The sequence below is a fragment of the Cryphonectria parasitica genome (genome assembly GCF_011745365.1).
Source record: "Cryphonectria parasitica EP155 unplaced genomic scaffold M406scaffold_6, whole genome shotgun sequence".
NCBI lineage: Eukaryota > Fungi > Ascomycota > Sordariomycetes > Diaporthales > Cryphonectriaceae > Cryphonectria > Cryphonectria parasitica.
Window position 1 is genome coordinate 1,467,038 of NW_024468914.1, and position 26,482 is coordinate 1,493,519.

The 26,482-nt window shown below is 51.1% G+C and overlaps 8 protein-coding genes and 1 non-coding gene across 9 annotated transcripts; 2 read left to right on the top strand and 7 right to left on the bottom strand.

Annotated features, from left to right (window-relative positions):
• Positions 1 to 1,162: 1,162 nt before the first annotated feature.
• On the top strand, positions 1,163 to 2,230 carry M406DRAFT_221758 (uncharacterized protein; the record flags this gene model as incomplete). The annotated part of the gene is made up of 4 exons (XM_040915603.1): positions 1,163 to 1,508; positions 1,608 to 1,791; positions 1,912 to 2,060; positions 2,154 to 2,230. Coding segments are annotated over 4 exons (756 nt in total), but the record flags the coding sequence as incomplete, so codon positions are not given.
• A 360-nt stretch (positions 2,231 to 2,590) lies between these two features.
• M406DRAFT_t96 lies at positions 2,591 to 2,678 on the bottom strand. Its single transcript has one exon. It is a non-coding gene; the product is annotated as a tRNA-Trp (tRNA).
• A 681-nt stretch (positions 2,679 to 3,359) lies between these two features.
• Positions 3,360 to 4,397, bottom strand: M406DRAFT_49001 (family 18 glycoside hydrolase; the record flags this gene model as incomplete). The annotated part of the gene is made up of 2 exons (XM_040924380.1): positions 3,360 to 3,930; positions 4,042 to 4,397. 2 exons carry the CDS (start codon positions 4,395 to 4,397, stop codon positions 3,360 to 3,362), a joined length of 927 nt encoding a protein of 308 aa, XP_040774406.1.
• A 2,100-nt stretch (positions 4,398 to 6,497) lies between these two features.
• Positions 6,498 to 8,196, bottom strand: M406DRAFT_331964 (uncharacterized protein; the record flags this gene model as incomplete). Its single annotated transcript, XM_040920687.1, has 2 exons — positions 6,498 to 7,252; positions 7,407 to 8,196. The coding sequence occupies 2 exons, from the start codon at positions 8,194 to 8,196 to the stop codon at positions 6,498 to 6,500; spliced, it is 1,545 nt and encodes a 514-aa protein (XP_040774407.1).
• Positions 8,197 to 11,694: 3,498 nt separating this feature from the next.
• Positions 11,695 to 12,722, top strand: M406DRAFT_357096 (2, 3 cyclic phosphodiesterase). Its single transcript, XM_040923588.1, has 2 exons — positions 11,695 to 12,169; positions 12,254 to 12,722. Exons 1-2 carry the CDS (start codon positions 11,742 to 11,744, stop codon positions 12,441 to 12,443), a joined length of 618 nt encoding a protein of 205 aa, XP_040774408.1. The 5' UTR covers positions 11,695 to 11,741; the 3' UTR covers positions 12,444 to 12,722.
• A 380-nt stretch (positions 12,723 to 13,102) lies between these two features.
• M406DRAFT_227507 (uncharacterized protein) lies at positions 13,103 to 14,644 on the bottom strand (the record flags this gene model as incomplete). Its single annotated transcript, XM_040915772.1, has 1 exon — positions 13,103 to 14,644. A coding segment is annotated over one exon (1,542 nt), but the record flags the coding sequence as incomplete, so codon positions are not given.
• A 1,402-nt stretch (positions 14,645 to 16,046) lies between these two features.
• Positions 16,047 to 19,273, bottom strand: M406DRAFT_74062 (uncharacterized protein; the record flags this gene model as incomplete). Its single annotated transcript, XM_040925691.1, has 2 exons — positions 16,047 to 19,015; positions 19,126 to 19,273. The coding sequence occupies 2 exons, from the start codon at positions 19,271 to 19,273 to the stop codon at positions 16,047 to 16,049; spliced, it is 3,117 nt and encodes a 1,038-aa protein (XP_040774410.1).
• Positions 19,274 to 19,547: 274 nt separating this feature from the next.
• On the bottom strand, positions 19,548 to 21,084 carry M406DRAFT_84314 (family 16 glycoside hydrolase). Its single transcript, XM_040926046.1, has 2 exons — positions 20,041 to 21,084; positions 19,548 to 19,955 (listed from the first exon to the last, which is right to left on the bottom strand). The coding sequence occupies exons 1-2, from the start codon at positions 20,821 to 20,823 to the stop codon at positions 19,875 to 19,877; spliced, it is 864 nt and encodes a 287-aa protein (XP_040774411.1). The 5' UTR covers positions 20,824 to 21,084; the 3' UTR covers positions 19,548 to 19,874.
• Positions 21,085 to 23,483: 2,399 nt separating this feature from the next.
• Positions 23,484 to 24,997, bottom strand: M406DRAFT_357098 (uncharacterized protein). Its single transcript, XM_040923589.1, has 3 exons — positions 24,611 to 24,997; positions 24,259 to 24,408; positions 23,484 to 24,174 (listed from the first exon to the last, which is right to left on the bottom strand). Exons 1-3 carry the CDS (start codon positions 24,890 to 24,892, stop codon positions 23,692 to 23,694), a joined length of 915 nt encoding a protein of 304 aa, XP_040774412.1. The 5' UTR covers positions 24,893 to 24,997; the 3' UTR covers positions 23,484 to 23,691.
• Positions 24,998 to 26,482: the final 1,485 nt, after the last annotated feature.

A 26,482-nucleotide genomic window follows, 5' to 3' on the forward strand; every position in this document is an offset into this window, starting at 1 on the left:
AAGGCCAGGAGCACCAACTCGATCCATCAACAAGACAATGACTGGTAGACCAGTCATCTGTACAAAAGGACTAGGAGGAGATAAAGAATTCGTATAACGAAACCACCCACGACGGTCATACATACCAAAAGCGCGGATATCTCGCCCAACAGACCCGCACCGTCGAATCCCTACTCTTTACCCTTGTTCTCTACAAGGCCTTGGGTTATTTCGATATCGTCTGGAACCTCAAATCTGGTGTTGTGGTATGTTGATTCCTTCGCCTCTATCTCTCTTTTTCGCCTTTTCTGTTCTTCCTCCTCGGGGAGCTTCCTCATCAGGCACGCCGAATTGCTGCGTCTGCAGAGTGGTGCAACTTGCATCAGCAGTGAGTCATTCTGTGTCTAAGTGGAATTGGCACTAACAGGAGACCAGCCAAGCTATGCAGCCGGATGTTAGTGAATTCCAACAGTCTCCCAAAAGGGATAAATTCATCACGATCGGGGTTGACTTGGCTGTAATTCTCCCCACACAGGCCTGTCTTTTCCGCTGGGATTCATCAAGGGTGCTCCTGACAGATTGAATGAGAAGTACGCCAACGTATAAAGGGGGAGGAGAGAGCATGGCTAGCAGGGGCAGGTAACATAAGATATATAAACACCTGGGCGCCGCTGGGAACTGAGTTCAAGAGACCAGTAGAAAAAGGATATACATTTCGGTGTAATTATTCGAATCACCTGGTAGTGGCAAGTTCACAGTTCAACCACCTGGTTCTCATGCTCGTCATTTGTAGCACAAACACAACCACGACCAGTGCAGCCATGGTAACAATCACAGCCCTCCAGGCACCCGCAGCGAGCGAAACATCCGCTGCAGGTCAAGGTGCCAGCAGCGCACCAAACGATGGTGCTGCAGCGTCAACAAAAAGGTATTGCCATTTTTCTCAAGCCCTTTTCTCATCTTCGATTAGTAGCATTAAACTTCCACCATGCGTGTCCTTGTTGCTCGAGTATTTACCCATCACCGCAGATCAGACAGGTCAGCCAGACCTGAAGCTCGAGACAATGACGAAGGAACGGGTACGGAGATCAGTAACGAGGAGCACGACGGTGAGGATGACGACAATGATCATTATGATGATAATGATGACAACGACGACAAGGACATTGTTCCAGAAGTCATCTTCACCCCCGCCCAGTGCCTCTTCTGCAACATCCTCTCCACGTCATTTTCCACAAATCTCACTCATATGCACAAGAAGCACGGCCTCTTCATCCCCACTAACATCGACGATGGTACAAAAGTGCTCGTCGTCGACGTCGAGACCATCGTCCGGTACATGCACCTCGTGGTCTTTGGCTACCAAGAATGCCTGTCTTGCCATACGCAACGGCAGTCCCCACACGCGGTGCAGCAGCACATGATGGGGAAGGGACACTGTCATGTTGACCTTGAGGGAGAGACGAGCGAGTTTCGTGATTTCTATGAGGATGCTGAGGGGATGTTTGGCAGCGGTGAGGACGGTGACAGTGACGGCGGCGGTGATGATCTTGACAGGAACGTCGAGGGAGAAAGGGAGGACTGGACGATAAGCAGCAAGAAAGCTCAAAGGTCAGGGGCATCGACAGCCAGCATAGATAAAGGCAACCTCCGCCTCGCATCTGGCAAGGTCCTCGTCCATCGCTCCGCCCCGGCTCCGAAGAATACCCACCACAGACCGCTGTCCCTTGGCGGCTCAAGAAGGTCTGGCCAGCGCGGCATCGAATATCTTCTGGGCGATCTAGCCCCCGAGTCTGAAGCTCAACCCCAGCCGTCCGACACCGCCACAGCCGAACACTCACCACCCGGACAGCATGCTCCTTCGTCGCCACAATCATCTGCGCCGCAAGTGCAAGTCCTCACTCGAGCCGAGCGCCGCATCCTCACGAACAGCAAGTCTGCTCTCACCGTGGCACTTACCAAAATGTCCGTCCGCGACCGAACCGCGCTGGCACACCTCACGCCTGCCGAGAGACGGTCGACCATCATCGGACAGTTCAAGCAGCAGGAACGGCTGCGGACGGTGGAAAGGAAGTACTGGAGTAAGGTTGAACTGCGACCAAACAAGGCCCAAGGCGGGCTAAAGACGTAAAAGAGGGGCTAACGAGCGTTTGTACGCTGTGTGTTGGGAACAGGTCGGATGGAAGGAATGGGTAATCAGGTGCTTATGAAGCACTTCAAACCGGACGTGCCGGGACCAAAATTGGGATGATATTGGGGAGGAGGGGGGGGGGGGTGGGATTTTTAGAATTGGACCTTTGAAGCAGAAAATGGTTAAATGAAGATAGTTGTAAAGCGAGTAAGTATTTTTAACTGAGACAAAGGGTGAAAGCGCTTGTCGGTTTCTTCCAAGCTTCTTGATGAGGTGATTGATATCTATCATAGGATGAATCCAGGGTTAGGGGGACAAGACAGCATTGCTCTTTGGCAGAAACTTAAGAGTCTCAAAGTGTTTCACCCCTGCACATTCACTGGCATCGACGAGATTAGCTCCTTTATAATTCAATCAAAAAATCAAAATTCATAATCCACACGGAAAAAGGGAATTTTGGGCTTTGCACCCAAATACTTCTGAGGGACGCCGGATTTGAACCGACAACCTTGAGGAGTCTCCAGAGAAATAACTGGAATCTCACACGCTACCGTTGCGCCAGCCCCCCATTACGTATTCATTTTGTAAAATGGGTAGTTTATAAAGTATGACTTCCAAGCAATACAAGACGGTACCACAACGCAAATTACTTCTTCAACACACCCCTCAGTATTGACGCATGTCTTTTGAAAAAAATCAGTTGTCTGCTGTGAAATGATGTCATTACGTCCCTTTCAAGGCAACAATTAGGGAAAGAAAAGGGTAAGGTCGGCGGGGTAATGGACGTGCAAAGATGGCGCAGTGGAGCTTGCGAATATCAGAATACAGGTGGCTAATGGGCGGTGTGGACATGTTCAGCAGACTGGGAGAGTAAATCCAAATTCAGATTTGCCATGAAAGAATACACTAGCAAGTCAATTTCAAAATCAATCCCGTAGCTCTTCTCAACTCCAGAACTCCAATCCCCAGATCTAACTGCCAACCACATGCAAGCCCAGCATCAAATGCACCTTAGGAAAATCCACCAAAAAAAAAAGAAGAAAAAAAAAAAGAGGAAACCACCAGACCGCGAGGGGGATATCACTAGACCATCATCTTAAACCTCTTCGAGGCATGGAACACGTGCTAAAACACAATATACAACAATGGAAATGAAACATAGTCAAACATGATGCAGGTCACGTCTGATGCCACATCATTCCCCAGAACACTGAGGATCCACGATGCAGCAGCATGAGAGGGCGAGCGCTTATAGTGCACCCTTCACAGCCGCTGAGAATCCAGTGTTGTTAGCGGCGTACCCGGCATCCCAGATAGCCACACCGCCGAGGTTCTTGAGGCCCATGCCCTTGATAGTCGAGATGCTGCTCTTGATCTGGTCCGCATCCTGAATGTCGACAGGGTTCGAGTTTGTGGTGTCAGCGGCACCTTTCCCGCCGGGGATGGCGACAACCAGCTTGGGGCTGGGGCTGACGCTGCTGAAGAGGGCATCCCAGGCCTGGATGTTGCTCTCGAAGTTGGAAGCGCCGAGCTCATTTGAGTCGTCGTTGTAGAACTGGACGTTCATGAAGTTGATGTACTTCATCACGGACTTGGGAATGGACGTGCTGTCTCCCGCGTCGACCTGGCTGCACATGGGGTCGGCGCTGATATAGTAGCTCTTTGAGGTGTCGGAGCCGAAGTACCCAGTCAGGGTAGAAAGGAAAGTATCATAATTGCTGCCGTCTCCAGTCTCATTGTCCAGATCTACACCGTCGAGGACGACATCTGTACCAAAGGGTCGGAGATCTTGCATGCTGGTGCCGCCAAGAAATAGGTTCCTAGAGTAGAAAACATTCAGCATTGGGGTCATGGCAGTCCATGTGGACACGGAACGGGTTTCCAAGAAGAGGCATCTACACAACCAACATAGGAAAGGGGGGAGAACTCACCACAGGTTATCAGCAGCCGTCTTTGCGTCGTCAGAGCTAGACAATGTCGCGTCTGAGATGCCAGTCGTACCGCCAAAAGAGATCAGGACCTTGATGCCTTTGCTCTGGCAGTCACTAATCTGGCTGGCAACACTCGTCCCGCTGGCCCCAGGGACAGTGGCATCAAACAATCCCCAGCCATCTTGCTGCGATTGCGCTGTGCTTGCACTGCCGGTATCTTTGCCCAGGTTCAACTTGGGCGGGATCAGGCTGGTCAGGAAGGCCATGATGACAACATCGTAGTCGCCGCTCCCGCACACGTCTGAGAGCTCCTCGGTGCTCTGGCCCCAGAAAACAGCTACCTGGCTTCCAGTCATCAAGTCGTCCCGCTTGGTGATCCGCTCGCCGGCATAAGAGGCATACGGAGCGGCTTGCACTGCGCCAGCCACTAGGGCGGCCACCGCTGCGAATGCGTGTGTTCTCATTATGATAAAATAATGTGGTAAGGAGTGCCTTCAACGTGATCAACAACGTCGAGAGAAAACAAGGCGTAAGGAAAGGGAAAGAAAGATGGAAAAGAAGAATCAAGCGACAGACTAATTACAGACCTGCTCGTAATCCCAGAATGAGTGAGTGTGAAGAAGAATGGAGAATAACTCGCCGGGAGCTACAGTCTCATCAAGAGACGGAAGAAAAGAAAAGATATAAAGAAAGGCAACAACAAACCGTTAGACTGCGCTTAGACTGGTCAATGGAGATCGAGAACATCTCAAGTCTTGCTTCTTGGGACTGGTCTTATATAGATAGATACGAAATGCAAAGGCCCATGCGGCTTGACCGCACAAGGTGGTAGCCCCCGAGGTCCAGCCTCCGGTCCAAGACCTTTTGGAGGCGTTTTGGGGGAAAGGGGGGGGGGGGGGGCGCGATTCCGAGCATGTCTGTGCTGGAAAGAGGAAAAGCAGGTCGTTGAGCTGAGATAACAGGCCCGTTTACAGGGTATCATTTGGGAAACAGTACATGATGCACGACATGGCCGTCAGCACGCAGACTAGATGCCAAAAGTCGTTGCCCTCACAACTGCATCCGTTAATCGAGAGCGGTGGCTCGCGTCGGACATCTTAGTGGGCTGAGTCTGCTCTGCGCTAATTCTGTCCAGCAGGCCTGCAGACCCTCAGAAAGGGCCCGAAATGCCATGCACGACATACCTTAGGTCAAATCTTTATTATTTCAGTGTTCTTCTGGATTGAAGTGGCCGCTATGGCCTTGTTGCGGGCCGAGATCTGAAGTATCTGACGTGATCATTTTCTATAACAAGCTATAAGAATGGTGTGCAAGTTGGTCAGCTTTTAGGTTTTATTTGCATCGCTGCAAGATACACAAGCATCTCCTACCCCAAAACCCTGCTGATCCGGCCGCTTCCGAAAGGTCAAAGAAGTCTTACGCGCGAACAAAAGTCCTCGTGGCACTCCTCAGGGTTGCTCGGCCCTCCCCGACGGCCCGTCGAGCTCCCAAACAGAGGGAAGTACTGTCTTGCATCATCTCTGTCCCGATTCACATTTGTTTCGTGAGCCAAAGACCTGCTGCTTAAGATGATGACCAACTGCACAAGAACATTCGTTCTCCCACACACCACGCTTACTATGGCAATAGGTATTCATGTCTCGAAGTCCAACTCAAACACGGCCAAAACTTGATGTAAGAACGCTCAAAATCTGATGTACCAGCTATGCTTTTCCGAAGCTCGAACATTGCTGGTCAACGCGCAGCTGTGGGAAATCTTTCAGAAAGTGCAGAGACTTGAAAAACAGGTTCATGTCTAGAAAGGAAGGAAGTTGAATTGATCTCATATTCGAAAAATTTGCTTGGATCTGAGGGTAGATTCGTTATAACAGCTTGATAATTTAACTGATATATTCGAATTTGATAGCACGAGTACGGTAAATGATCGTATACGCGTAATGCCTTGTTCCGTTTCTTGAAAAAGTGTTCTTTTGGTTACGCCGGTTGAACCCACGTCTCAAGCATCTGACTGTGCTGCCAAGGCTGACGATCGATAATTCCATCATCACCCGTGAACGCGTTGGTTGTCGGTGTCAGATTGCGTTGAGCAAACCATGGTCAGCAAGAGCATAATCCGTCTCATAACCCACGTGTTTCGAGCTTGAGATCTGAGGATTGGAATGAGGACGGCCCGCTCCGAAATATAGGAACGGAAGAGTATAAGTCTCGGCAAAGCGCATAGAGCCTGATCAGAAGACTCGAATTTCATGTCATGGCTACCAAATACTATCTTTGAGTCTCAGTATGTCCATAGCCCTTCCCACACTTCAATTATGGGTTGGTATTCATCAGTATTCTTATTGATTTTGACAGCCGTCCGTCTTAACGACCAAAGTCTGACTCCGTCCTCCTCCCTCCGCAACAGACTTGGCTGATGATCAGCTGTGTCGAAAAGACTTGTATAGCCCTCTCTAGTGCTACTTGGGAAAGGCGGCAGCAGCGCTGCTCAGGCGGCGCAGTGTGTCAGGGAGGTTACCACCAATCAGCTCGGTTATGATTGCATCCAATTCCTCGTCTGTCAAGCGCTCCTTCTTTGTGATCCTGATCCAGTACTTGAAGGGACCACGGTTCTGGTCCAGCGCGCTGCCCAGCTCCATACAACGCTCGGTATTGCTGTGCTCAGTGTGCATACGCGTCAGGTGCGTTACCATCTTGCTAATATCCCGCAGCGGCCACGACGAGGGTTCCGATGGCTGCTTGGGTGCAGGTTGCTGTAAATACTTTTGGGATGTGCAGAGCGTGCACATCCAGTGGCCGAGGCGTTGAAAGGTATCGCCACGTGGGCCAGAGCCTGCAACCGCAGGACTAGAAGAGGGTGGGGACGTGACACGCGGGTGGGCAGCACTGGGTTTCTCAACAGGCGTCGAGGGGGTTGCAGTCGAGTTGGCGGCAAGAAAGGTGTTCGTCTTCTTAGTGTTGCTGCCAACGGCGATGGATGGGCCGGCGGAGGCACTCGAGTCCTCACGTTCGTCCTCAGCAGTATTCTTTAAAGTGGATTTGCCAGCAGCCGAGCTGGTTTTGTAGAGCTTGCTGATGGTAGGAGCAGCATTGTCATCCTCGGTGGTGTGGCTCAACGGAGAGCCGACCCGAACATCGTGGCGGGGTCGCTTGGCAGCAGGTATCTCGCTGGTAGCGCGGCCATCCACGCCAGGAGTAGAGGCATCACGATCAGCTGCAGTCGCGAGGCGGCATTAGTAAAAAAAGATACCGTGTGCGCTGCGCGCGGCAAGGTCTTTGCCCGTGCATAGCTGGATAATCTTGAGACACAGGAGGAGGATAGAGGGGTTTGATTGGGGGAGGCAAGAACATGTGCTGGAGGAACCTACGAGTCGCGACACGTATCTCATCAGGCAGCATGCGCTTGGCACCAGCGCTGGCCAGCGCAGCAGCCTTGGCAGAACCATTTGCAGTAAGTGAAGACGAGGGCGTGAACTCGCCAAAAGGTCGGGGCCGATTCTTGGAACCAGGAGGACGGCCAGGGCCACGTCGCTCCTGAGGGCCATCTGGATAACCACCGTAGCCTGCAGTTGAAGACTGAATTGACGAAATGGGAGTGCCACCACCGTACTGGCCTCGAGCGGCGGCTGCACCACCACCATTGTAGACATCGGGCTGAGAGTTTGTGCCAGGAGGCCAGGCGCCGTAATATGCGCTGGCCGTCATAGTACCGGCCTTACCGGTCATACTAGCGACATGACGCGCATTGTTCATGCCAGCCTGCATTAGCTGGATGCGGTGCTGAAGCATGCGCATCTGGTGACCAAGGTCGAGGATACGCAGCTGAAATGTGCGGACCTCGTGAGGGGTGATGCCTCCGACCATATCAGGGTCCAGCTGGGCACGGCAGAAGTCCAAGTCGTAACGGTACGCGCTCAAGTCCTCTGTCAGTTGGCGAATGACAAGCTGATCGATGTCCTGCGGCGTGTTCTCAACAATGTTGATAAGGCTATGGCCAGTGGGCCTGGGCACAACTCGATTTTTGTCGCCATCATGGTTGGTGGGGCCAATGCTGGTATCTCGTGCATCTTGACGCGTGGGGTCAGAGTAGCCCATCTCCATGTCACCATCAGCATCTGCCTCTTGGGCTGAGGGGGCTGGAAGGAGCTTGCGCGGCATGTTAGTAGCCTAAAGGGAAAACAAAAGTGTGAGTATGCGATACGATTAATGCTTTTGATTCATTGGCAGGGGATTGGTAGGGGAGAGACTGGTGACAGAGGGTGGGAGAAGGGCGGGGAGGAAGGTTGGTAGCAGAGGAGCGTGGAGAATATATTACAGAAACTGCTGTGCAGTGGTAAGAGGTTATGAATATGTGTACCAAACACAGCAGGTTGTGATAAGTGGCCAGTGCGGAGGAGGGAGGAAGAATCTTGCCAGAAAAAGAAACAAGGGTCGGGGAAAGAGGTCTGCATAAACTGCTGCAGTCCCAATAATGGTTCGGTGCAGGAGGACGGCAACGTTTGGAAGATAGGGGTATCGAGTAAGGGCACAGCCAAGGTATAGCTGGAGGTTCTGAGACAACGCGATGAGGACAAGATGAGAGCAGGGTAAGGTGAAGAGACAAGGGGGAATGGATGGCCTGGGGTGTTGACATGGTAGGTCGATGAGACATGGCAGTTCTTGACAAACAACCAGCTTCTCGCCAAAAGGTCAGCAACTGGACAGTGGTCGCCATCCAGTGGCCACCTATTCCAGCAGATTATCCAATCTCTGTCTCATCAACAGCACTCTAGAGGGACACCCCACTTGGAGTCCAAGCAACTTGTTGCATCACCACCATCGAGATCGTAATACAGCCTCGAACTGGGTTACTGTGCCATATCCACCTTCCCTCCCCCCTCCCCTCCCTCCCAGGGAAAGAAATCAAAGAGGGCAGGCAGTAGTACTGCGCAGTGCTTACCTCGCCAAAGAATATATCCGCAAACTCAGGATCTCCTCCCAAGATTTTGTCAATATTTCGATCCAAAGTCTTCTCTTGCTGTGTCTGAGAGCGGTTGCCGTTGCTCTGGGGTTGCGAATCGCCTTGCGTTGCAAGAGATGATCGCTCAGTTTGTCGGCGCGGCATGGTCTTGAGATCCACAGCCTGTTTTGGACTGAACGGTTGGAACAGGTCTGAAGAGAGTCTCAAAGGACTTTGAAGGGCCCAAAAGGAAAAGAAGAGAAAAGAACAAGCAAGAGAAGAAAGAGACCTTTTAGCAAAAGTGGGGCCTGCGACACAAAGAATGAGCATCTAGGAAATAGAATATGCGCGCTAAAATTGGGCCGCTGCAGAAGGTCATTCGTGGTCGGTCATACGCAGGGGTTTGGATTTAAGAAAGAAAAAAGAAGCGGGAAAGGAAAAGGAAAAGACTGGAGTGCTTTAATAAAGACAAGAACGAGTGTACAAACTGGGGGGGGGGGGGCAAGGTCGACAGTGCTTGAAGTTATTTGGTGTACGGATAATGTGTGCAAGCAGTGTCACCGGATGTTGGCCATTTGGGACAATTCAAACAAAGGTGAGGTGCATGAGAGTGTGAGCGGTTGTTCAACCCTTGGTTGCTCACCAGATCATGTCTCTGCCCAGATGGCAGTCCTGGAGGAAGAAAACGGCCGAGATGAGGGCTGATAATTAATAAGTGAGTTGCCGTAGGGTCCGGTCGTCAGTCGTAGTTACCCGCCTTTTTCGCATTCGGTTCTCCCCTTTTTGTGCCTGCGATGATGACACAACAACTCTCCTCTTTTCTTGCCCGAACGCCCAAATTCTCGAGCTCCTCCACCGCCAGTGTCGTTCCTCCCAATGCGAATCGGTAGGTCGTGACCTTTCACTCCAGATTTTGCATGCTTCTGCTCTCAGACAGTGAAGCAGAGACCCACAAGCTGTTGGCAATGATCAGCGAGGTAATGACACGATATCAATCTGGAGAAGGATGAAAGCAAATAAATATGAATGGATGACGAGCGCAAATTTTCCACAAAGAAGGAGAACCTCGATGGTATCTTCCAAATGTAGGTATTCGCATAAAAAAGAGGGGGAAAGAAATGATGCAGGGACATACTTGATAATTTGATATCATCCACTACCCTTACTGCAATTGTCACTGACCTTGAGCCGCGGGCACTCGGTTCGAAGGAAAAGAATAATAACACGTCTTCAAGTCGAGCGCAAGAGATATGTTAATGTGTGGATTGAGATGATCGCGATGAGGTTGACGCGTTGCGCGATGATTGATTGACGATGAATTGAGGTGGTGGGTAAAGGGGAGGGGAGGGGTGCATTGAAAAGAAAAATACGAAAGGAAGAGAGAAAAAAAAAAAAGTCAGACGTTGTTGCGTTGAGTGCTCGGGGAAATAATTGGGGAGGGTTGGGAGAAAAAAAAATTGTTATCTCATCTATCGAATCAAAAGTCTTCTTCCAACTAAATTGGCAAGCAAGATTCCGCCCTGTCCCTGCTGCGCTGCCACCCCCCCCCCTCAATTTAGTTTCGCCTGAGACATAAGTGGCCCAGCAACTTTATTTTCTTCAGGGTTTCTCTTACCAACCCCTCTGCTCTTCTTCTGATTCTTATCTACTTATGAGCATTGCTCCGTGCCGATTAGTTCATCTAGTTTTATAATTTCTTTTGCGACAAAACGAACCAGCTAGCGAAGCACTTTTTACTTTTTATTCAATCATCCGTACGTCATCATAGAAGTCCAGCTAATACGTGCATACCGGAAAACAATCTACCTATTACAGCAGAAGTATATCTACAATGATTAGTTCAAAAAAAAGTACGATATAGTTTCTGCGTTCATTGGGTCTACTATTACCATCCTCAGTAATTTGGTAAGAGTCATCAACAGCAACAATACAACCCAATGATCCTTTGATTTTCTGCAGTATTGGATGGAAACAGAGTGAATCAACTTCTTAATGTCTGTTCAATAGTGAGGCGAGAAAAATCCCTTTGATTAAAAACAGTGACTTGTAGTTAAGGTATCGTCACGAATATATCACTAAAATACGTCCACAGAATATTGACTTGTTCATCCAAAACTTTGGCAGGGAACGAAGGTGGAACTGGTCGCAATGAATTCCATCTTAACTAAACCATGAGTGAGCTGGTGAGGTAAAGATATTTGACTTATGCTTAAGTAATTACTGAATAAAACAGGCACTTTGTGAGACTTGCTATGCCTTGAGCACTACCTGGGCCCATAAAGACCTCAGTTATGCAATCCTGTTGCTTCTCGTCCCATTTCAGCTTTAGAGCCAATGAATGTCAACTGCATTGCCGATTACATAGCATTCTAAGGATTGCTCACAGATTTGACACAAATCCAGAACATATATTGTAATTTGTTGGACTGCCAAACTCGTACTGTTGAGCTTAAGTTCTTTTGCTCAGGTCTCGGACCAACCTGGTTCTTTCTCCAGATGTCAGCTGCTCTTTCCCAAATAGTGAAATGAGGGACTTATCATAACCTTCTAATTTGCGTCTTTAGATGTTCCAGAATATTCTCTCTGGACTGATTCCTCCAGTGTGAAACAGAGTTCAGACTGAACCCTAACCCTTTCTTGTCTCAAGGCCGCATTTCCTCGTCTCAGTCAGAACTGCAAGTGCAAGCTGCGAGACGTGCTTTCCCCTCTCCGCGTGACTCTCCCTTTCCAACCCACCTCCACAGTGACAATACAGCCAACCAACATGCCTGGCTCCTCTCTCTGGCTGGTGCCACCATCTTCTCATCCCATCCACGCCATCCTCGCCAAACTCATCTCTTCCGAATTGCCTTTGCATCTCCCCTCTGCATCCCCACCTCCACCACTCTTTAGCCCGCATCTGACGCTCACCTCCAACATCGACCCAGCCAAGTATGGCGACGATCCACAGGGATGGCTAAACAGCATTCCCTTCCCATCTAGTGCAGATGTCCAGGTCATATTCGAACGCGTCAAGACTGAGGATGTCTTCTTTCGTCGGTGCTACATCAGCTGCGGCTGGGATGGGGTTCGAGACACAGCGGGCATCGCAAGGGCGAGGGGCGTCATAGGGGAGGAAACAGTGCAGCAGGAGACCACAAAGTGGCTGGCCGAATGGAGGGAGGCCTTCGGGCCACATGTCAGTCTGCTTTAGTGAGTGTTTGCTCCGGCTTCTCGCATTAGAGACAGCCCCGCTTGTGTGTTTGGGTGGTGCCCATGACTGATGCTGGAGAACAGTGGCGACATGCCCATTGATGAGGCCAAGCTCAAAGAAATTGAGCAGGCTGTGCAAGAAGCAGGCATCACCTTGAGCCAGGACAAAGGTAAATCTGAAAGGTTTGATGGGTGGGATGGAGGCATAGTGTGGCTTGTTCCCACTGACAAAGATATTGCGGAATGGAAGCCTATCGCGACTCGGCTTCTCTGATTTCTGCCAGCCCCGTTGGGTCTGCTTCCCAAGAAGCGAGAAGTGCTGGAAGCATTTGCTAAGCCCCATTTCCCTGGGAGTAGGTGCCCAAAAACTGCCTGGTCCATGATGATTGGTAGAATCCAAGCAGTGGTTGCATGTATTATAAGAATTGGCTGGCTACCCTCTCACACTCGCAATGCAGTAATCGAGGAATATACTAAGCCCATATGGTCTTCCCCTTCATATTCACTTGAAAGGGCCTTGACTTGATAGCTGAGAAGCTTGTGAGCATAGAAAGCCAGTTGCTGCTCTTGAGAAGCGATGCTATGACCAAGTGACGAGAAGGCAAACACACACGTCGAACATTCTGACTGGTAATTACTCACAGGTATGTACTATAATAAATACTTTTTTCCATTTGACATATGCTATCATAGAAGTCTTGAAAAAGCCCAAATACCCAAGCCTATACCAACCACTCTCCAGAAAATACCACCCCAGCTCCATTCTGGGAAGAGGTCATGATATTTAGTCACTGGCAGTCCAGGTTCCTTGCCATGGCCTTTGCCACTACCACCTTTGCTTCCCCCAGCTTTGTGTGCGGTCGTGCCTTCATTGTTGTTATTCGTCATACTGCTCTGTTGTTGCAGTCCCCCAACCTCTGTCACTGGGTACGTAGCCGGCGTCACCGTCCTGGTCTTGATGTCGAAAATATCCGAGGCGCTGAGTATATGTCCACGAGCGTCCAGGGCAACGGCACGGAAATACCTCGCCTGCTGCGACATCTCAACCCACATTGACGTCTCGAATCCATCCCGCTGTGCCCTCGTCACGAATTTCTGGGCTCCGTTGATATCGAAGCTTTTCTTGCTCCCGAGAAGAACCCATTCCTTCACTTCAGTGGCGCCGTTCCAGCTTGTCCAGATTCTGATGCCTCCCGAGCGGCCTCTTTCGCCCATTATGTCGGGTTTCCAGTGCGGACGCCCCGTCCAATCGACCTTGTAGGCGCGATAATTATCCAAACTCTTCCAGTCCGTCTTGGGAGAGCGCCAGGGCGAGAATTGGATGTCGAAAACGCAATCTCCGCCGGGAAGATGCTCTGTAATGGCAGGGTTGCGACCCCAGCCGATGAACACGTTGCCGTTGTCGAGGACTTGCACGCTTCCTTGGGAGATACTCCACAGCCCTACCGGGTGAAGGTATTCGTTGAGGAGCTGGACCCTCTTGGCGTCTGGATCGAGAGAGAAGTGCAAGCCCCGCGAGCAGTTCTCCGTGCAGCCCCAGCCATTTATATCGACGCCGTGGTTGTCGAAAACGGTAAACTCCTTCTCGTTTCGTCCTGGGTAGAACTGTGCATGGTGCTGCCAGCCCATGGTCAACAGAGGATTGCTAAAGGACCGCCCTGCAGGGTAAGGCAGCTCCTCGAAGTCGTTGCCCTTCCCGCCCAGCGTCCACTTGACGGCGCCCGTCGTCCCGTCGATCATGTATATCGAGTGCATGGAGGCCGCCGACACAAGATAGTCGCCCGTCTGAGACTTCTGTACGCTGGTGACGTGGAAGAAATCCCACCCGTACTCTGATTCGTCGGCAGGCTCGTACGATAGGTCCATGGGGATGTGCTCGGACGCGCGCCACTGGAAGAGCACCTCGAAGGTGTCGAGGTTGATCTCCTGGAAGACACAATCCAGCAGCTTGCCCTCTTGCGCATCTTCGTCATCGTCGTCGGAGAGGTATGGGCTTAGATCCCAGTCGATCATCTCGTACGCGGTAATTATTGCCGTCTTGTCTCCCGTCATGACAAACTCATGAAAGTCCGCTCCGACTTTGAGATCCTCTGCTGCCAAGAGACCGACTTCCCGGTACGACTGGTCGTACCCAAAAACGAAGCCGTTGCCGAAGCCTACATCCTCCTGAATAGGTCCGCCGAAGAATGAGAGGATCGGCTTGCCTTCGTACATCTGTACGTTGACATTCGCCACGCCTGGGAAACTGCGGTTCAGGTACACGGCGCTGAGGTCCTCTGTGCTCAGTATGAGCGGCGACGCATCCAGGCTGTTCTTGGAATCAGAAAAGGCATCGTGACGGATCAGAATGTGTGAGCCAGATTTAGACATGGCCTGTTTGTTCCAGGTGTTGACTTGTATCGCAGGACTAAAGTTTTTTGCCGAGTGATACTCGTTTGTGGGGAATGTGCCATAGACACCGTCATTGTAGGACTGCTTGTCGTGATACAGCTTATCCAGGCCGCTGACCAGAGTGGCCGTAGTTGCCAGAAAGGCAACTGTCGAAGTCAACATCGTGACCTGCCGCTCTTGTGCGTGCTGCTGTGTCGAGGGCAAGCGGTCAGGCCAGGAGGCCCAAAAAAAAAAAAAAAAAAAAAAAAAAAGGGGCCACACGCTTGGTGTTCGGAGAGAGAGAGAACAGAGAGACAGAGAGAGACAGAGAACCCGCTGCCTCTTAAGAGAGGGTTGTCGTAAACGGACAGCCTAACTGGTCTCTCTCCTACTTGCCGCTTGTAACTGTAGGCGTAGGCTCTCTCCGGTGGTGATTTGATTTCTGCTCTCCGTGGTCCTAAAAGATGTCGGAGGGATGTTCACTCCTCCTAATTATCCATCTTGTTGAAGGCGAGTTTTCGAATGGATCGAGGTCCCCTTGTCTACCTGGAGTGGGTCAGGCCCCATGTTTCACATTCTAGGTTGCAGAGCCGAAATTGAGGGTCCTGTCGGAAAGGCCAATAAAACCACAGCTGACTCAAACCAGGAGCCTCTTCATCAGCGACACGTCTATCGAACCCTGCCAGCTGGACTTGTCAACGCCGTGTTTATCAATTTGACAGGTGCTAGGCGGTGAAATAGCGCGACGCCTGGCAAAGCGCCGATATGGACCATTGTCAACTAGAGTGCACCGACCACCGTAGAGTCTCTACCGATTTGAGATCAATCGCACTACATGGGGTCGTGGTCTACCTCCATGAGCCCTTGCTAGGTTTTGCTTGTTTAGGGATCCTCGACATGAACCATGTATCCCCATGCCAACATATGTTGTGCTGGCGCCGAGAGAGTTTAACCAGTCAATTTTGCAGGACGATGATTTTCAAAATAGCATAGCGTCTGTTCGATCGACGGCCAATTATGTCTAGCGAGCTGTGAAAGATGGATACGGTGGATACTGCACAGCAGCATGATTTGCCATAGTATTAAGCTTAGCAAGAAGAAATTTACCAAGAGGCGCAGGCGCTACCGCCTTGGTCATTCTTTAGCGTGATTAGCAGTCGGCTGTACCGCTATTCGTTCTATTTGAACATTACCATGAGGGTCGTCAGCTTGTAAATATAGCCCTACTTAGGTAGCTTGTTTTCATATGTTCCACAGCTGTCCAACATCTCCTAGAGTAAGTTTTTCAGATAATCTTTTGAATTACGATTGTCGGAATACTCAAACTATATTATCAAACAATATTTTACCATTATTCTAGGGCTACAGACTTGTTGAGATTACTATTGTTGCAAAATTGCGGAAACTTGTGGGGAGGAACAACCAAATATTTCTCCTAACACCAATGATTCCTTACTTTATATATTGAACTTTCCTCTTGAAGCGTGCCCTTGCATGCAACACTTTGTCATAGCAGGGGCTCTTGATCCATGCCATCAAGAAACTTTTGTATGGTGGCATTCGTCCAGATACTCGCAAGATAGGCCCGGTCACCAGTATGCCCCCCAGCCTTCTGCAACACCTGCACTCTCAGATCCTGCACAGTTGGATCTTCAGTTACTCTTTGTTGGCCTGCGTCCCTCGCTACTTGTCTGTCCGCCATGAACTGCCTTTCATTCGTGAGCATCACATAGACGTCCCTCATCAAGTCGTTCCTTCGCTCTGTCTCGGACCTCAGGACACGGAGATCTCCTTCGATCTGCCTTATGTCCATATACGAAGACAAAATACCCACGGCCTCTCGAACTAATCTCTTCATAGGGCCATCCGCCAGTCGTCTCATCTCTCTCATTGCTGCAGTCCTGTACGCCCGAAGAAAACCGGTGCGCCTTGCACGCGTCACCGATCGCAGCCTGGATTGCCCATAGAGTGACAGGTCGACAGAGCCATCTGGACCAATGCTCTGTGCCAGGTTGTTGTTCTCTTCCAGCATATCCACCTGCAGTTGAAACCCAGTGTGCAAAGTCCTGACCTCATTCAGCATCTCTAGAAGCAGATGAGATTCCGTCGCCAGATCCTTAGGAATCATGCCATTTGTGCCGCATGCTAGGTCTGTTTCTAACTTTTGTTCAAAAATCTCCTGCCAGCCTCCGCCGACTTTGTATGCATCATCGCCCAGATCTGCCAGGGAGACGCTGATGCGTTGGCCATTTAAAAGATCCCGTGTAATTGTCATTCTCTTTCGCAGAGCAACTATGTATGACCTGAATGCCTTTCGGAAATTTTGTCCCTGCAGCAGATACATGTTTAGAATGTTCTGTTGGTAAGCGATCTCTTGGTCGATCACTCTGCGGAGCTGCATCATATTCTGCAAGGCTGGCCGCACGCTGTTCTGCAAGGCGCGGATCCGCTCCTTGGCATTTTCGACTGTAAAGGATGCTGTAGTACTAGGTGTCGCCATATCTCCGTGAATGGCGTTGACCATGGCGGTATAGCATCTGGCAACTCTCAGAGCCAGCCTCTGCATCTCCCGGCACTTGTGCGCCCATCCCGCCTCTTCATTTGCGAGTCTCGTCGCAAGTATAGCCGACTCAGCCACCAAACACATCATAGCCGTGATGTAGCTTCTGAGCACTCGAAGTCCTTTGTCCGCAAGTTGTCGTGCCATGGTGTCACGGAGCCAAGTGTATGCCTCCGAACCCAGCACAGCGACCATATCGTCAGGATCATTCTCGATGGGGAAAAGTGGCACAGATCTTGCTCGCTGGTCTGACAAGGCCTGCCCATCATTGCAGGCCAGTAATAGTCCTTGGTGGCCGTACTTCCGGTAGTTAGACTGCCACCACGTCTTTTGGAAGAGTCGAGCATACCATGCCACGGGCACAGCTGTGATCTCGTTCCAGCTCTGGACACGAGGCTCGACAAGCCAGCGCATATATGCAGTGTCACGTTGGTCTGCTTTTGTTTTCCCTTGTTGGTACGGTTGTGGGTGGGCGACTGGCCAGTCGGATGTTGCGATGATAGGCATCAACATGAATGCACTGGATCCTCCTCTCGGTAACCTGATAATACGGTTCCCCCAGAGGTATTTCTCAAAGTTCAGCCCTTCCTCCCCTTGCGCTGCGTCCTCTGCAAAGAAGTCATTTCGACTAGGCCGTGTTTGAAATCCTTGGGAATCTTTCAACATCGGACCAAATACTTGGTTACCAAGCCTGAGCAGGCTGTTGAGTATCTCCTCTCCAAGAGCTGCCCCTATTGGCGTCTTTTTCAAGATGAGGGTTCGAGTCATCAGACATCGATGCGCGTGAGCACATGCGTGAGCCAGCTCGTGCAAGATCGTTGATGCAATTGCAAAAGTATGAGATGCCCTTTCACTGTCTGACAGGTTCTTGGGGACAAGTAGCGGCCAGATGAGCGTTGCACTGATGCAAAGCCGGGGCGCCCACACATTTTGGTCCTGATACACTCGAACCATTCCGCTGTTGTTTTCGCCGAGGTATATACTGAATTGTAGGAATCTATACAAGAGGGACATGCATGCGTTTCTGGCTAGCCTCGAGTCGAAACCAAGGTCGTTGAGTCTTTGCATTTCTGGGTATGGGGTGGGCATTCTTGCGTCGGTACCATCGACATGTATCCACACAGAGGTGTAAGGGACGCCTCCTTGCCTGGATCGCTCTTCACTCGTACGACCGTCTTTCGCATTGTCGACAGGCCGAAGGTGGTGGAGGCTCGTCATGGCCTGCCAGTATGGATGGCCCGATCTCATAATTTTCGACACCAACTGTAACGCTGGGCGGAGAGCCTCGCGGACCTTCTCATTTGTCTGGTAGTTGTATACTCCCCCCACACCGTCGAGGCTGGGACCATAACGTACATCCCAAAGGCCAGACCAGTCTTTCCACCCCGGCATCGACATCTGGGTCCACCTCATAGGGTCGAAAAGTGTGTCAACAGGATCGTCCAAATCTGGGGGCCAGGCAATGTCGAGTCTCGGGTTCAAGGCCCCTATCTTAGCTAGCTCGGCCGTGTCGTAGTCAAATACAATATTCTGCAAGCTCCTGTCATACTCATCGCCCTCAAAACTCTGTACGGATGGCTGAAATGATGGATCTGTAGGTGTCATTCTGGAATGGCCCCAATTGTCTCTCTGCCTGTCCGTGTGGACACCGAATCGCCGCGCGTATTCGGTAGGATGCCGAGCCTCGTCTTCAGGGCGTAGGGCTGGCCTCATAGACGCTGCAGGATCTCCTAGTTTTTGTCGCACTTTATACCACGTCCCATCGAAGGCGATCTCGACATCCTCGCGCCATAGCGGGTGTGTCCAAGATGGAACATAGGAGAAGGGCGTCGATGTATTCAAGGGTGTCCAACCTCCCAGTCCCTGCAAGGCCTTCAGGTCTGTTTGGGTAAAGTCGCGGCCAGCAGATGCATGTGCTGTAGTTATGTTTTCACGTTGCTGGTCATCATGCTTGTCTTGTAATGAGGCTCGTGGGGGCTCGTCTTGGGAAATTGAGGCCATTGCTTGACGAATGCACTGATCTTACTGTGCGCGAGACCACGGAGAGTGAATGTTCGTACAGCGGGTAGAGTTTCGTCAAAGACAAATTGTTTCTTGAGATTCGAGAGATTACTGCAAACAAAGTCCATGAAAAGGCCGATAATTAGCTCAGAGATTATATGCCGTGCGGTCATTCTTTATTTGTCTTGACAATGGCCGTCAAGACTCGAAAGCGAACTTTTTGAGCGACAATCACCCGTGCATTTCGTGTGAGCCCGCAACAGGCTAGCTCGCAGTTGTTTTGGCCCTCCATTCATAATGATGGCAACATAGCCTATTCATTCCAGAATCGTGATCATATGTACTAGGCCGACTTCGTGTTGCATCTTCGTGATTGCAAGCCAGCCAAGATGTGGATGGCTTCACTCTTGTAATTCAACAGTCACAGACGTCAATAGGTCAAGCATAGACAAGGATTCAAAAGTCTTTGAATTTGTATGTACAACCTGCAGACCTTGCAGGGTTCTGGTTAAGGAGGACTGGCCGCTACCAACCTTCCGAAAACAAAATAAAATAAAATATCGAGTCCACCCAGTTATATATACATGATAGGCAGACCCGAATCATGTCGTTCGACAGATCTTGAAGAAGCGAAGATTGGGGTATTTGATAAATATGTAGAGCGAGAGACTTCGAAGAAGAGAAGAATATGAAGAAAGCCAGATTGTCTCTGGGTTCGTGGCTAATATTGATACCAGCCAACAGGAAGGTTCCGGGATTCCTCGAACCCCTGACTTATGTCTGGTAGACAGCGACGTAGCCTACTTCCATCATGGCTCCGTATCCATCAACGGTCGCAGAGTTTGGGTCACCAGGCTAAAAAGGAAGAGACAAACAAGTATTAGTATGGTGGACGGCATAGCGTGAAACATGATAGAAGACCATAATGGATAAAACTCACCCAAGATCCACCAACAGCCATGTTGAGGATGATGTAGTACGGCTGGTGTGCCAGGTTGTCCCACACACTCTCGTCAAAGCTGCCGCCAGTGAGGGTCTGGAAGACTGTGCCGTCCATGGACCAGGAGATTGTCTCGGTCTCCCAGTTGCCGCTGGTACGGTCCCACTCAAGGCGCCAGGTGTGCCAGTCGTCATTGCCGACGTCGATGCTGCTCTGGAGGCCCTCGTCGTCGTCGTCATCGTTGCACTCATCACCGCAGTGCGCCGTGCCGTAGCCCGTCAGAACACCGTCGATCATCTCGAGGATGTCGAGCTCGCCGCAGTCGGGCCACGTCTCTGCTCCCGTGCGGAAGCTCTCAGGCAGCATCCAGAAGGCGGGCCAGTAGCCCTGCTTGGTGGACTCGGCATTGGTGCCAAAGTCGATCTCGGCCTCGACACGCGTGATGACACCCGAGGCGGGCGTCCACGAGTCGACGGACTCGATCCGGCCCGAAGTCCACGACCCGTCTGATTCCCACGGGACAATCTGGAGGGTGCTGCCGCCTGAGAGCTGAAGGTTCTCGTTGGAGGAGCTGTACACCTCCAGCTCGTCGTTAACGCCCAGGTAGCCCGTGATGATGTTCCAGTTGGAGGTGGAGGGCGACGTGCCGGCGTCCCCAGAGAAGTCGGCAGTCCAGAGAAGAGTGTAGCCGGAGTAGGTTGGGGCGTCGTATTGTGCTACGACGGTGCGCAGGGTCCCTACAAGGGACAAAGCCGCAAGGGTGTTCCTAATCGAGGGGCTCATGGTTGTGTAGATGTAACAATACTTCCAAAGAGGAAGAAGAAGAAGAAGCGATATACAATATTGACGATGATGGAGTTGCTGTAGTGAAGGCCAGCACAATAATGACTGTGTACAAGAGCCTTGCTCTCTATTGTATCTACAACCAAGAATAATATCAAAAGAGGGAAGGACTGTCGCGGTTCGACCTGGAAGCGAACACACAAGAAGGAATGGAGAGCACTTGGAGGACTCAAGGAGTGTAAGTGGCAGGAAATGCCTTGGATGAGGACTTGGAAGAGCCGTGGAGAGTCAAGGGAAGATATGGAGCACTGGAGAAGAGGGCATCGCGACGTTTTATAGATCTTGAATTTGGTCCTGTTTTCTTGTGCTAGCCATGGGTATCCCTTCTCTCTCTCTTTCTTTTGTCTCAAAATGGTCTACCTTGTCGACCGAAGGGGGAAGCTGTGGGGGCGGATACACGTGGGGCTTCGCCGTGGTCTAGGTGCGTGATGCATGCCGAATCATATGCAAGTGTCATTTTTGAAACAAGAGGATCGAGAGATCATTGGACGAACCCATCTGGCCTTGCAGCCCTGGGAGAGGAAGGGGGCGGTTTCCTCGGCTGTTGGACAAGATAGGAGGAAGCCGAGGATTCTAGCCTGGGCGGCGAGATCGAGACATGGCAAAGAGGCAAATTATTCCGACGTGGCCACCCGGTTTTTTTCTTTGTTGCCTACTGCCAGAGGTATCAAATTTGGGCAGAGGGGGGTGGGGGGGCAAGAGGACGACTACGAGGAGGAAGAGGAGAAGGAGGAGGCGGAGGAAGTGGAGGCAAACAAACATGGATGGTCTTTCGGTGCCTTGGGATGCCATCCTCGAGCTATAGGCGCGCAACTCTGGTGGTGTAACCCCCCTTAATCATCGTCGTCGCCTAGTTGCGATGCCAAAACCTCTTACCGAGCAGCCGGCGCCGGCGAGCCACATTTTTGGGACTGAGGGTCCTTTAAACCCTTCTCATTTCTAAAAGAAAAAGACACCAGACGGAAGAAATACCCGGATGGGAGAGCCGGCACATGATAGTTCGAGCCATACTTAACTCAAGAACAGATGCGTTCGCGCCTGGGGAAAGGCCCGATTGTAGCTTCTTGGGGGAAATTTGCAAGGGGCAGCAGCGCAGACACCTGAAGCCCAAGGGACGACTGTCAAAGGATATAGGATCTCTGGGGCAAAAAGGGGGGGGGGGGTGTTTGGTGGCATTTGGTTTGAAGTGGGTCGCGTGGAGGACCAGAGTTGGCATCAGTCCGGTAGTCATCAGCTGTACCTGCAGGGCTCGCGCGCCAATGACGGGTTGAATCGAACATGTCAAGTGTTAGGCTGTAGACGAAGGCAACTCATCCGGTGCCCTGGGATGCCTGGAGATCTAAGAGCATGCGCCAGGGACCCTTGGGTCTGGCCGACGACAGGCTCATGGTTTCTTGTGCCTTGTCCAATGGCGTGTGACAGCCAGGGGTAATACTACATCAGCCGGAAAAAAACTGACTTGTTTGGTGGTTGCTGCCGCCGCCAGAGGGTCAGGAAAAACTGCGTTTAGAAACGTGACTGGTGGATTGAACAACACGTCGTCGTCGTTTCTTGTCCACATGGTAAATTAGAAGACAAAGTAAATGACAAAAAAAACGGCCCTTCTCACGGGCTTTGCCTTTACTTACTCACACGAGCGAGGTGGTGCAGCACAGCTTTGCATATGCCTTCTTGATTCGAAATGGTGCGACGGAAATAAGCCCGTGTGCGACCCAAAGAATTAAATCACGGCCTCCACAGGCCACGAACTCCCCCTTGTCGACTTCTTCCCTCAATCACTCCTCCTCTTCTCCCAAAGAACCCCCCCCCCCCGGACGGTGTAAGCAGCAGGGTTTAGGCTGTTATGGACGCCTGATCTTCAGACGCGAAAGTGGGGCCCTTTGATCGGCCCTACATCAACATGATTTGCCTTTGGGGTGGGTGGGTTCTGGTTCTGGTTCCAGGCAGGCTGCCACGCTGCCTGGCGTGCCTGGACCTGATGAGCCCTTATCCTCGGCTCGTGCCGCCTGATAATCCGCAGTGATCTCCGTGGAGAAAAGAGGACCGGCACATCTGCTGTTGATCTTTGGTTGCAGCCACGGCCTATTACCCGAGTCGATGGTCCAGCATTCACGTGCCCACCGCCCTGACCTGCTGATCGGGCTGTCGAGTCAGTGCTTGAGATCATATTATGGTACAATTCATCCAACACAATACTAACATATGACATGTTGAGCAAATGAACAAGATGCATAGGATGATGCAATGGCGATAGAAGACAGTTGTTGGGTGCCAACGACCGCCCACATTCCTATGAGAAGCAATGTGCTTGCACTATTCGTTCTCAAGCCCAACTTTCCGTTGGGACGACGATAAGGGAGTGTGTGTATTTTCTAATAATATCTAATGTACGGTAAGGTTTCGAGAGGCTCAGTACTTACGCAATTGGAAATCCTGACAGGATTCCCTGCCGCGTTTGAATCATTGATTGAGCCGTCGGCGTCCTCTTGCGATCTAACAGAATTTGGTAACCAACTATGAGACGAAACTCGAAGGCTCAATCTACGTACTTTGTGTCGGCATCCCTTTTTCAGTTCCTATTTTTGTTTTGTTTTATTTTTGTCATTGTTTGATGGGTTTTCTCCACATCCTAGCTTCGGTCTTTCCCACTCTATCTCTTTTGTCTTTGGAACTCAAGGAGTTGGTGCTTTTTGATGCCATCCACGGCGCGCCTTGATACGTGAAATGACTAATAATAATTACTGTATGTCAATACAGTCTCCTTTGCTGGGGATTCCCAGTATCCCCACTCATTTTCTCCATCATAACCTATCTTCGGTGGTCATATCTACCAGAGTGATCACCACGCCCGTACTTGTTCATCCGCCTCTGATCCCGTCTGCCCATCTCATGCGAATATCCACGGTCACGGCTCTCGGAGCTCGTCACCGTGTCGAAGCCCCTCGAGTTGCCATTCATGCTACTGCTGCTGTTCGATCCGCGCCCCATCTTGAACGCGAATGCGATGGCGCCCAGCAGCTCGCTTGGGTTGAGCATGCCCGTAAAGGCACGGATGCCCAGGAAGCCGCCCTGGTAGTGCAGATATCGAGAGTCGCCCCGCCCAGCTTCCACGTGATGCCGACCGATGATGTATGGGCCAACGTCGTAGGCGTAGTGGAAGAAAATGGAGAACGGAACCATGAGGCAGCAGTTGACGATGGCAGGGATGCCTGCGACAGCGTCGGCTTCGCTCATGGTGTTGGTCGGCGACAGAGGTGACGGGTTGATATCATTCAGGACCCAGAAGATGATCTGAAACCTCTGTCAGCACACATAATCCCGTCCCAGACTTTTGTTCATCTCTTTTTCTTCTTTTTCTTTTCAAGGTAGACTCACGTTCATGAGGAAATTCAAGCCAACCATCAACTTGAACGCAAACAGTTTGGACAGCGGCTTGTGGCCAGATAACTCGGCCTTAAGAAGCTTGTAGAACCTGAGGCATGATATGACGGCTGTGATAAGGGACAAGATGTGTACCAAGTTGAGCTAGTATGTTTTCAGCTGCAGTCAGTTTCTCGATCTTCAAATACACAAATTGCCGCCGTCAACCAGTTACCCCATATCAATTCTCCAGATTGTCTGATAGGCAAGCGGTAACAACCAGACCTCAACGACAATACTGTCTTTTCCGTCTCTTCTGCTTTTGACTGTTGGGTTTTGAGGGGGGGGGAGGGGGTCCAAGACTCACCCATAAGTGTCCAAAATACGGCTTGTTGCTATTCGCACAATAAATGTTGATCTTTGGAGAGTTGGTGACATCTGTCGCGATCGTGACCAGGAGCTGAACCACTGGATACTGAAACACACAGAACCATTTCCTCTTGTACCATTTCAGACCATTTTTCGGAGCCTTGCCTCTTTTAGATGGCACCTGCAGGCCGCTGAAGAAGAAATCCCGCTGGTTCTCGTGCGGGCTGATGAATTCCAGCAGCAGCAGAAAAAAGTTGGCCAGGGCCATCGATTGCATCATGTCGGCCCAGACGGTGATGTAGAAGTAAGCAGCCGGAATGAGCTGGCCGATCAGGTTGAGCAAAGCATTGATGGGTATAAGGAGGCAGATGCGCAGGATTTTGAGCTGCTCATTGGGTTTTGAGAGATGCGTTGCATGGCGGAACATCAAGATGAGGATCGAAAGAATCGAGAAGCCGGCTGCAGCGGCAGAGATGATCGTCCCCAGCTGGTGCCACGTAAAACCTCCGGCAATAGGGTCGGTCGGCGCTGTTTAGAGTACTGTATTAGCATTATACCAGACCCTTCACGCTGTGGCGACTTGGACGATGACAAAGGCGCGATCTCTGACGATGCGCACCCGTGGGAAGCTGTTTTCTTTGGCCCCCCCGGGGGGGGGGTCAAAGACTTACTTTCTAGGAGGGGGTTTGGTAGCGAGCATGTGTGATTTGATGACGAGCTCGATGAACTGCTGCTCTTATGACTGAACAGTCCCCGGGATAAGAGATCCTGCAACGTTGAAGCCATGGCTGAGGGCGCCGTTTTGCAAAATTCCGTGTTGTTTTTGCCCTTCCCGCTGGTGTCAACCCGTCAAGTATTCAAGTTGAGGCACGATGTCCCTCAGAGCAAAGAGGAGAAAGCCTTGCGCCTAAGAATAGCCTGTTTTTCCCCCTTTTTTAACTGTGACTCTTTTGTGTTCTTATCGCTCTCGATCTATTGATGAAACAGTCGGAGGATAGGGCGGCCGATTGGCCGGATGAGGAACGCACACCCGTGGCCTTGCAGATGGAAGCACTTGGGAAGCGTGAGGGGTTGTAGATGTTGGTCAGAACGCAGGAAAGGAGTCGATCGAGGTGGATGATGAAGTTAAAAAGGTTATGAATCCAGGGAGCCCCAGGTTTGCGACCAGAAAGTGAGGAAGAATGGTAAAGGGAGAAGGATGAGCTTAGACCTAACAAGACACGGACGAATCTGCACGTATATACCTCCGATCTACCGGTGTTTGCAAGCATGGGGGTGTTGGTCGTTCTCGACTTGTGATTGACGGGCAGTGCAACGGAGATTCTGCTTTATAAACCTGCGCATCCACGCAAGCCACAAGGGCTGCGCAAGGACAGTATGCTCAGTAGAGCCTAGTTTGATACTGTATCATTGTGCGCTCCTACGCGCTCTACACTTTCGACCTGCGGGTTCCCAGTCGGCACTCTTGTCAAAGCGCTGACATCTGACGCTCTCAGGGTCGTCTCCGTTACCACGCAGAAACCTGCAGCCTCCTACCCCGGGTCCATCTCTCCTTGGGGCGTAGCATTGCCGGAGACTTTGATATCTGTCGCAGTACATCGTCATAGTTCCCCTCTCCATTGGCCAAGAGGTCTTTACGATTGGTTCGAGCCAGGTCAGATCTGGCGGCGAAGAGACGGAATTGAAGAAAGATGAAATCACTCCTGCAGCAAGGGTGTTGCATTGCAAGAGGGCCCCTGGGCAGCAGGCTGACAGGCTATTGGATAGACCATAATCACCTGCCCCATACGTCGGAACTTGAGGTGTAAAAATGCCGACTTGCGGCGTGGGTGACGACTCACGCGTACACACCACAGTACCTTTTGTACCA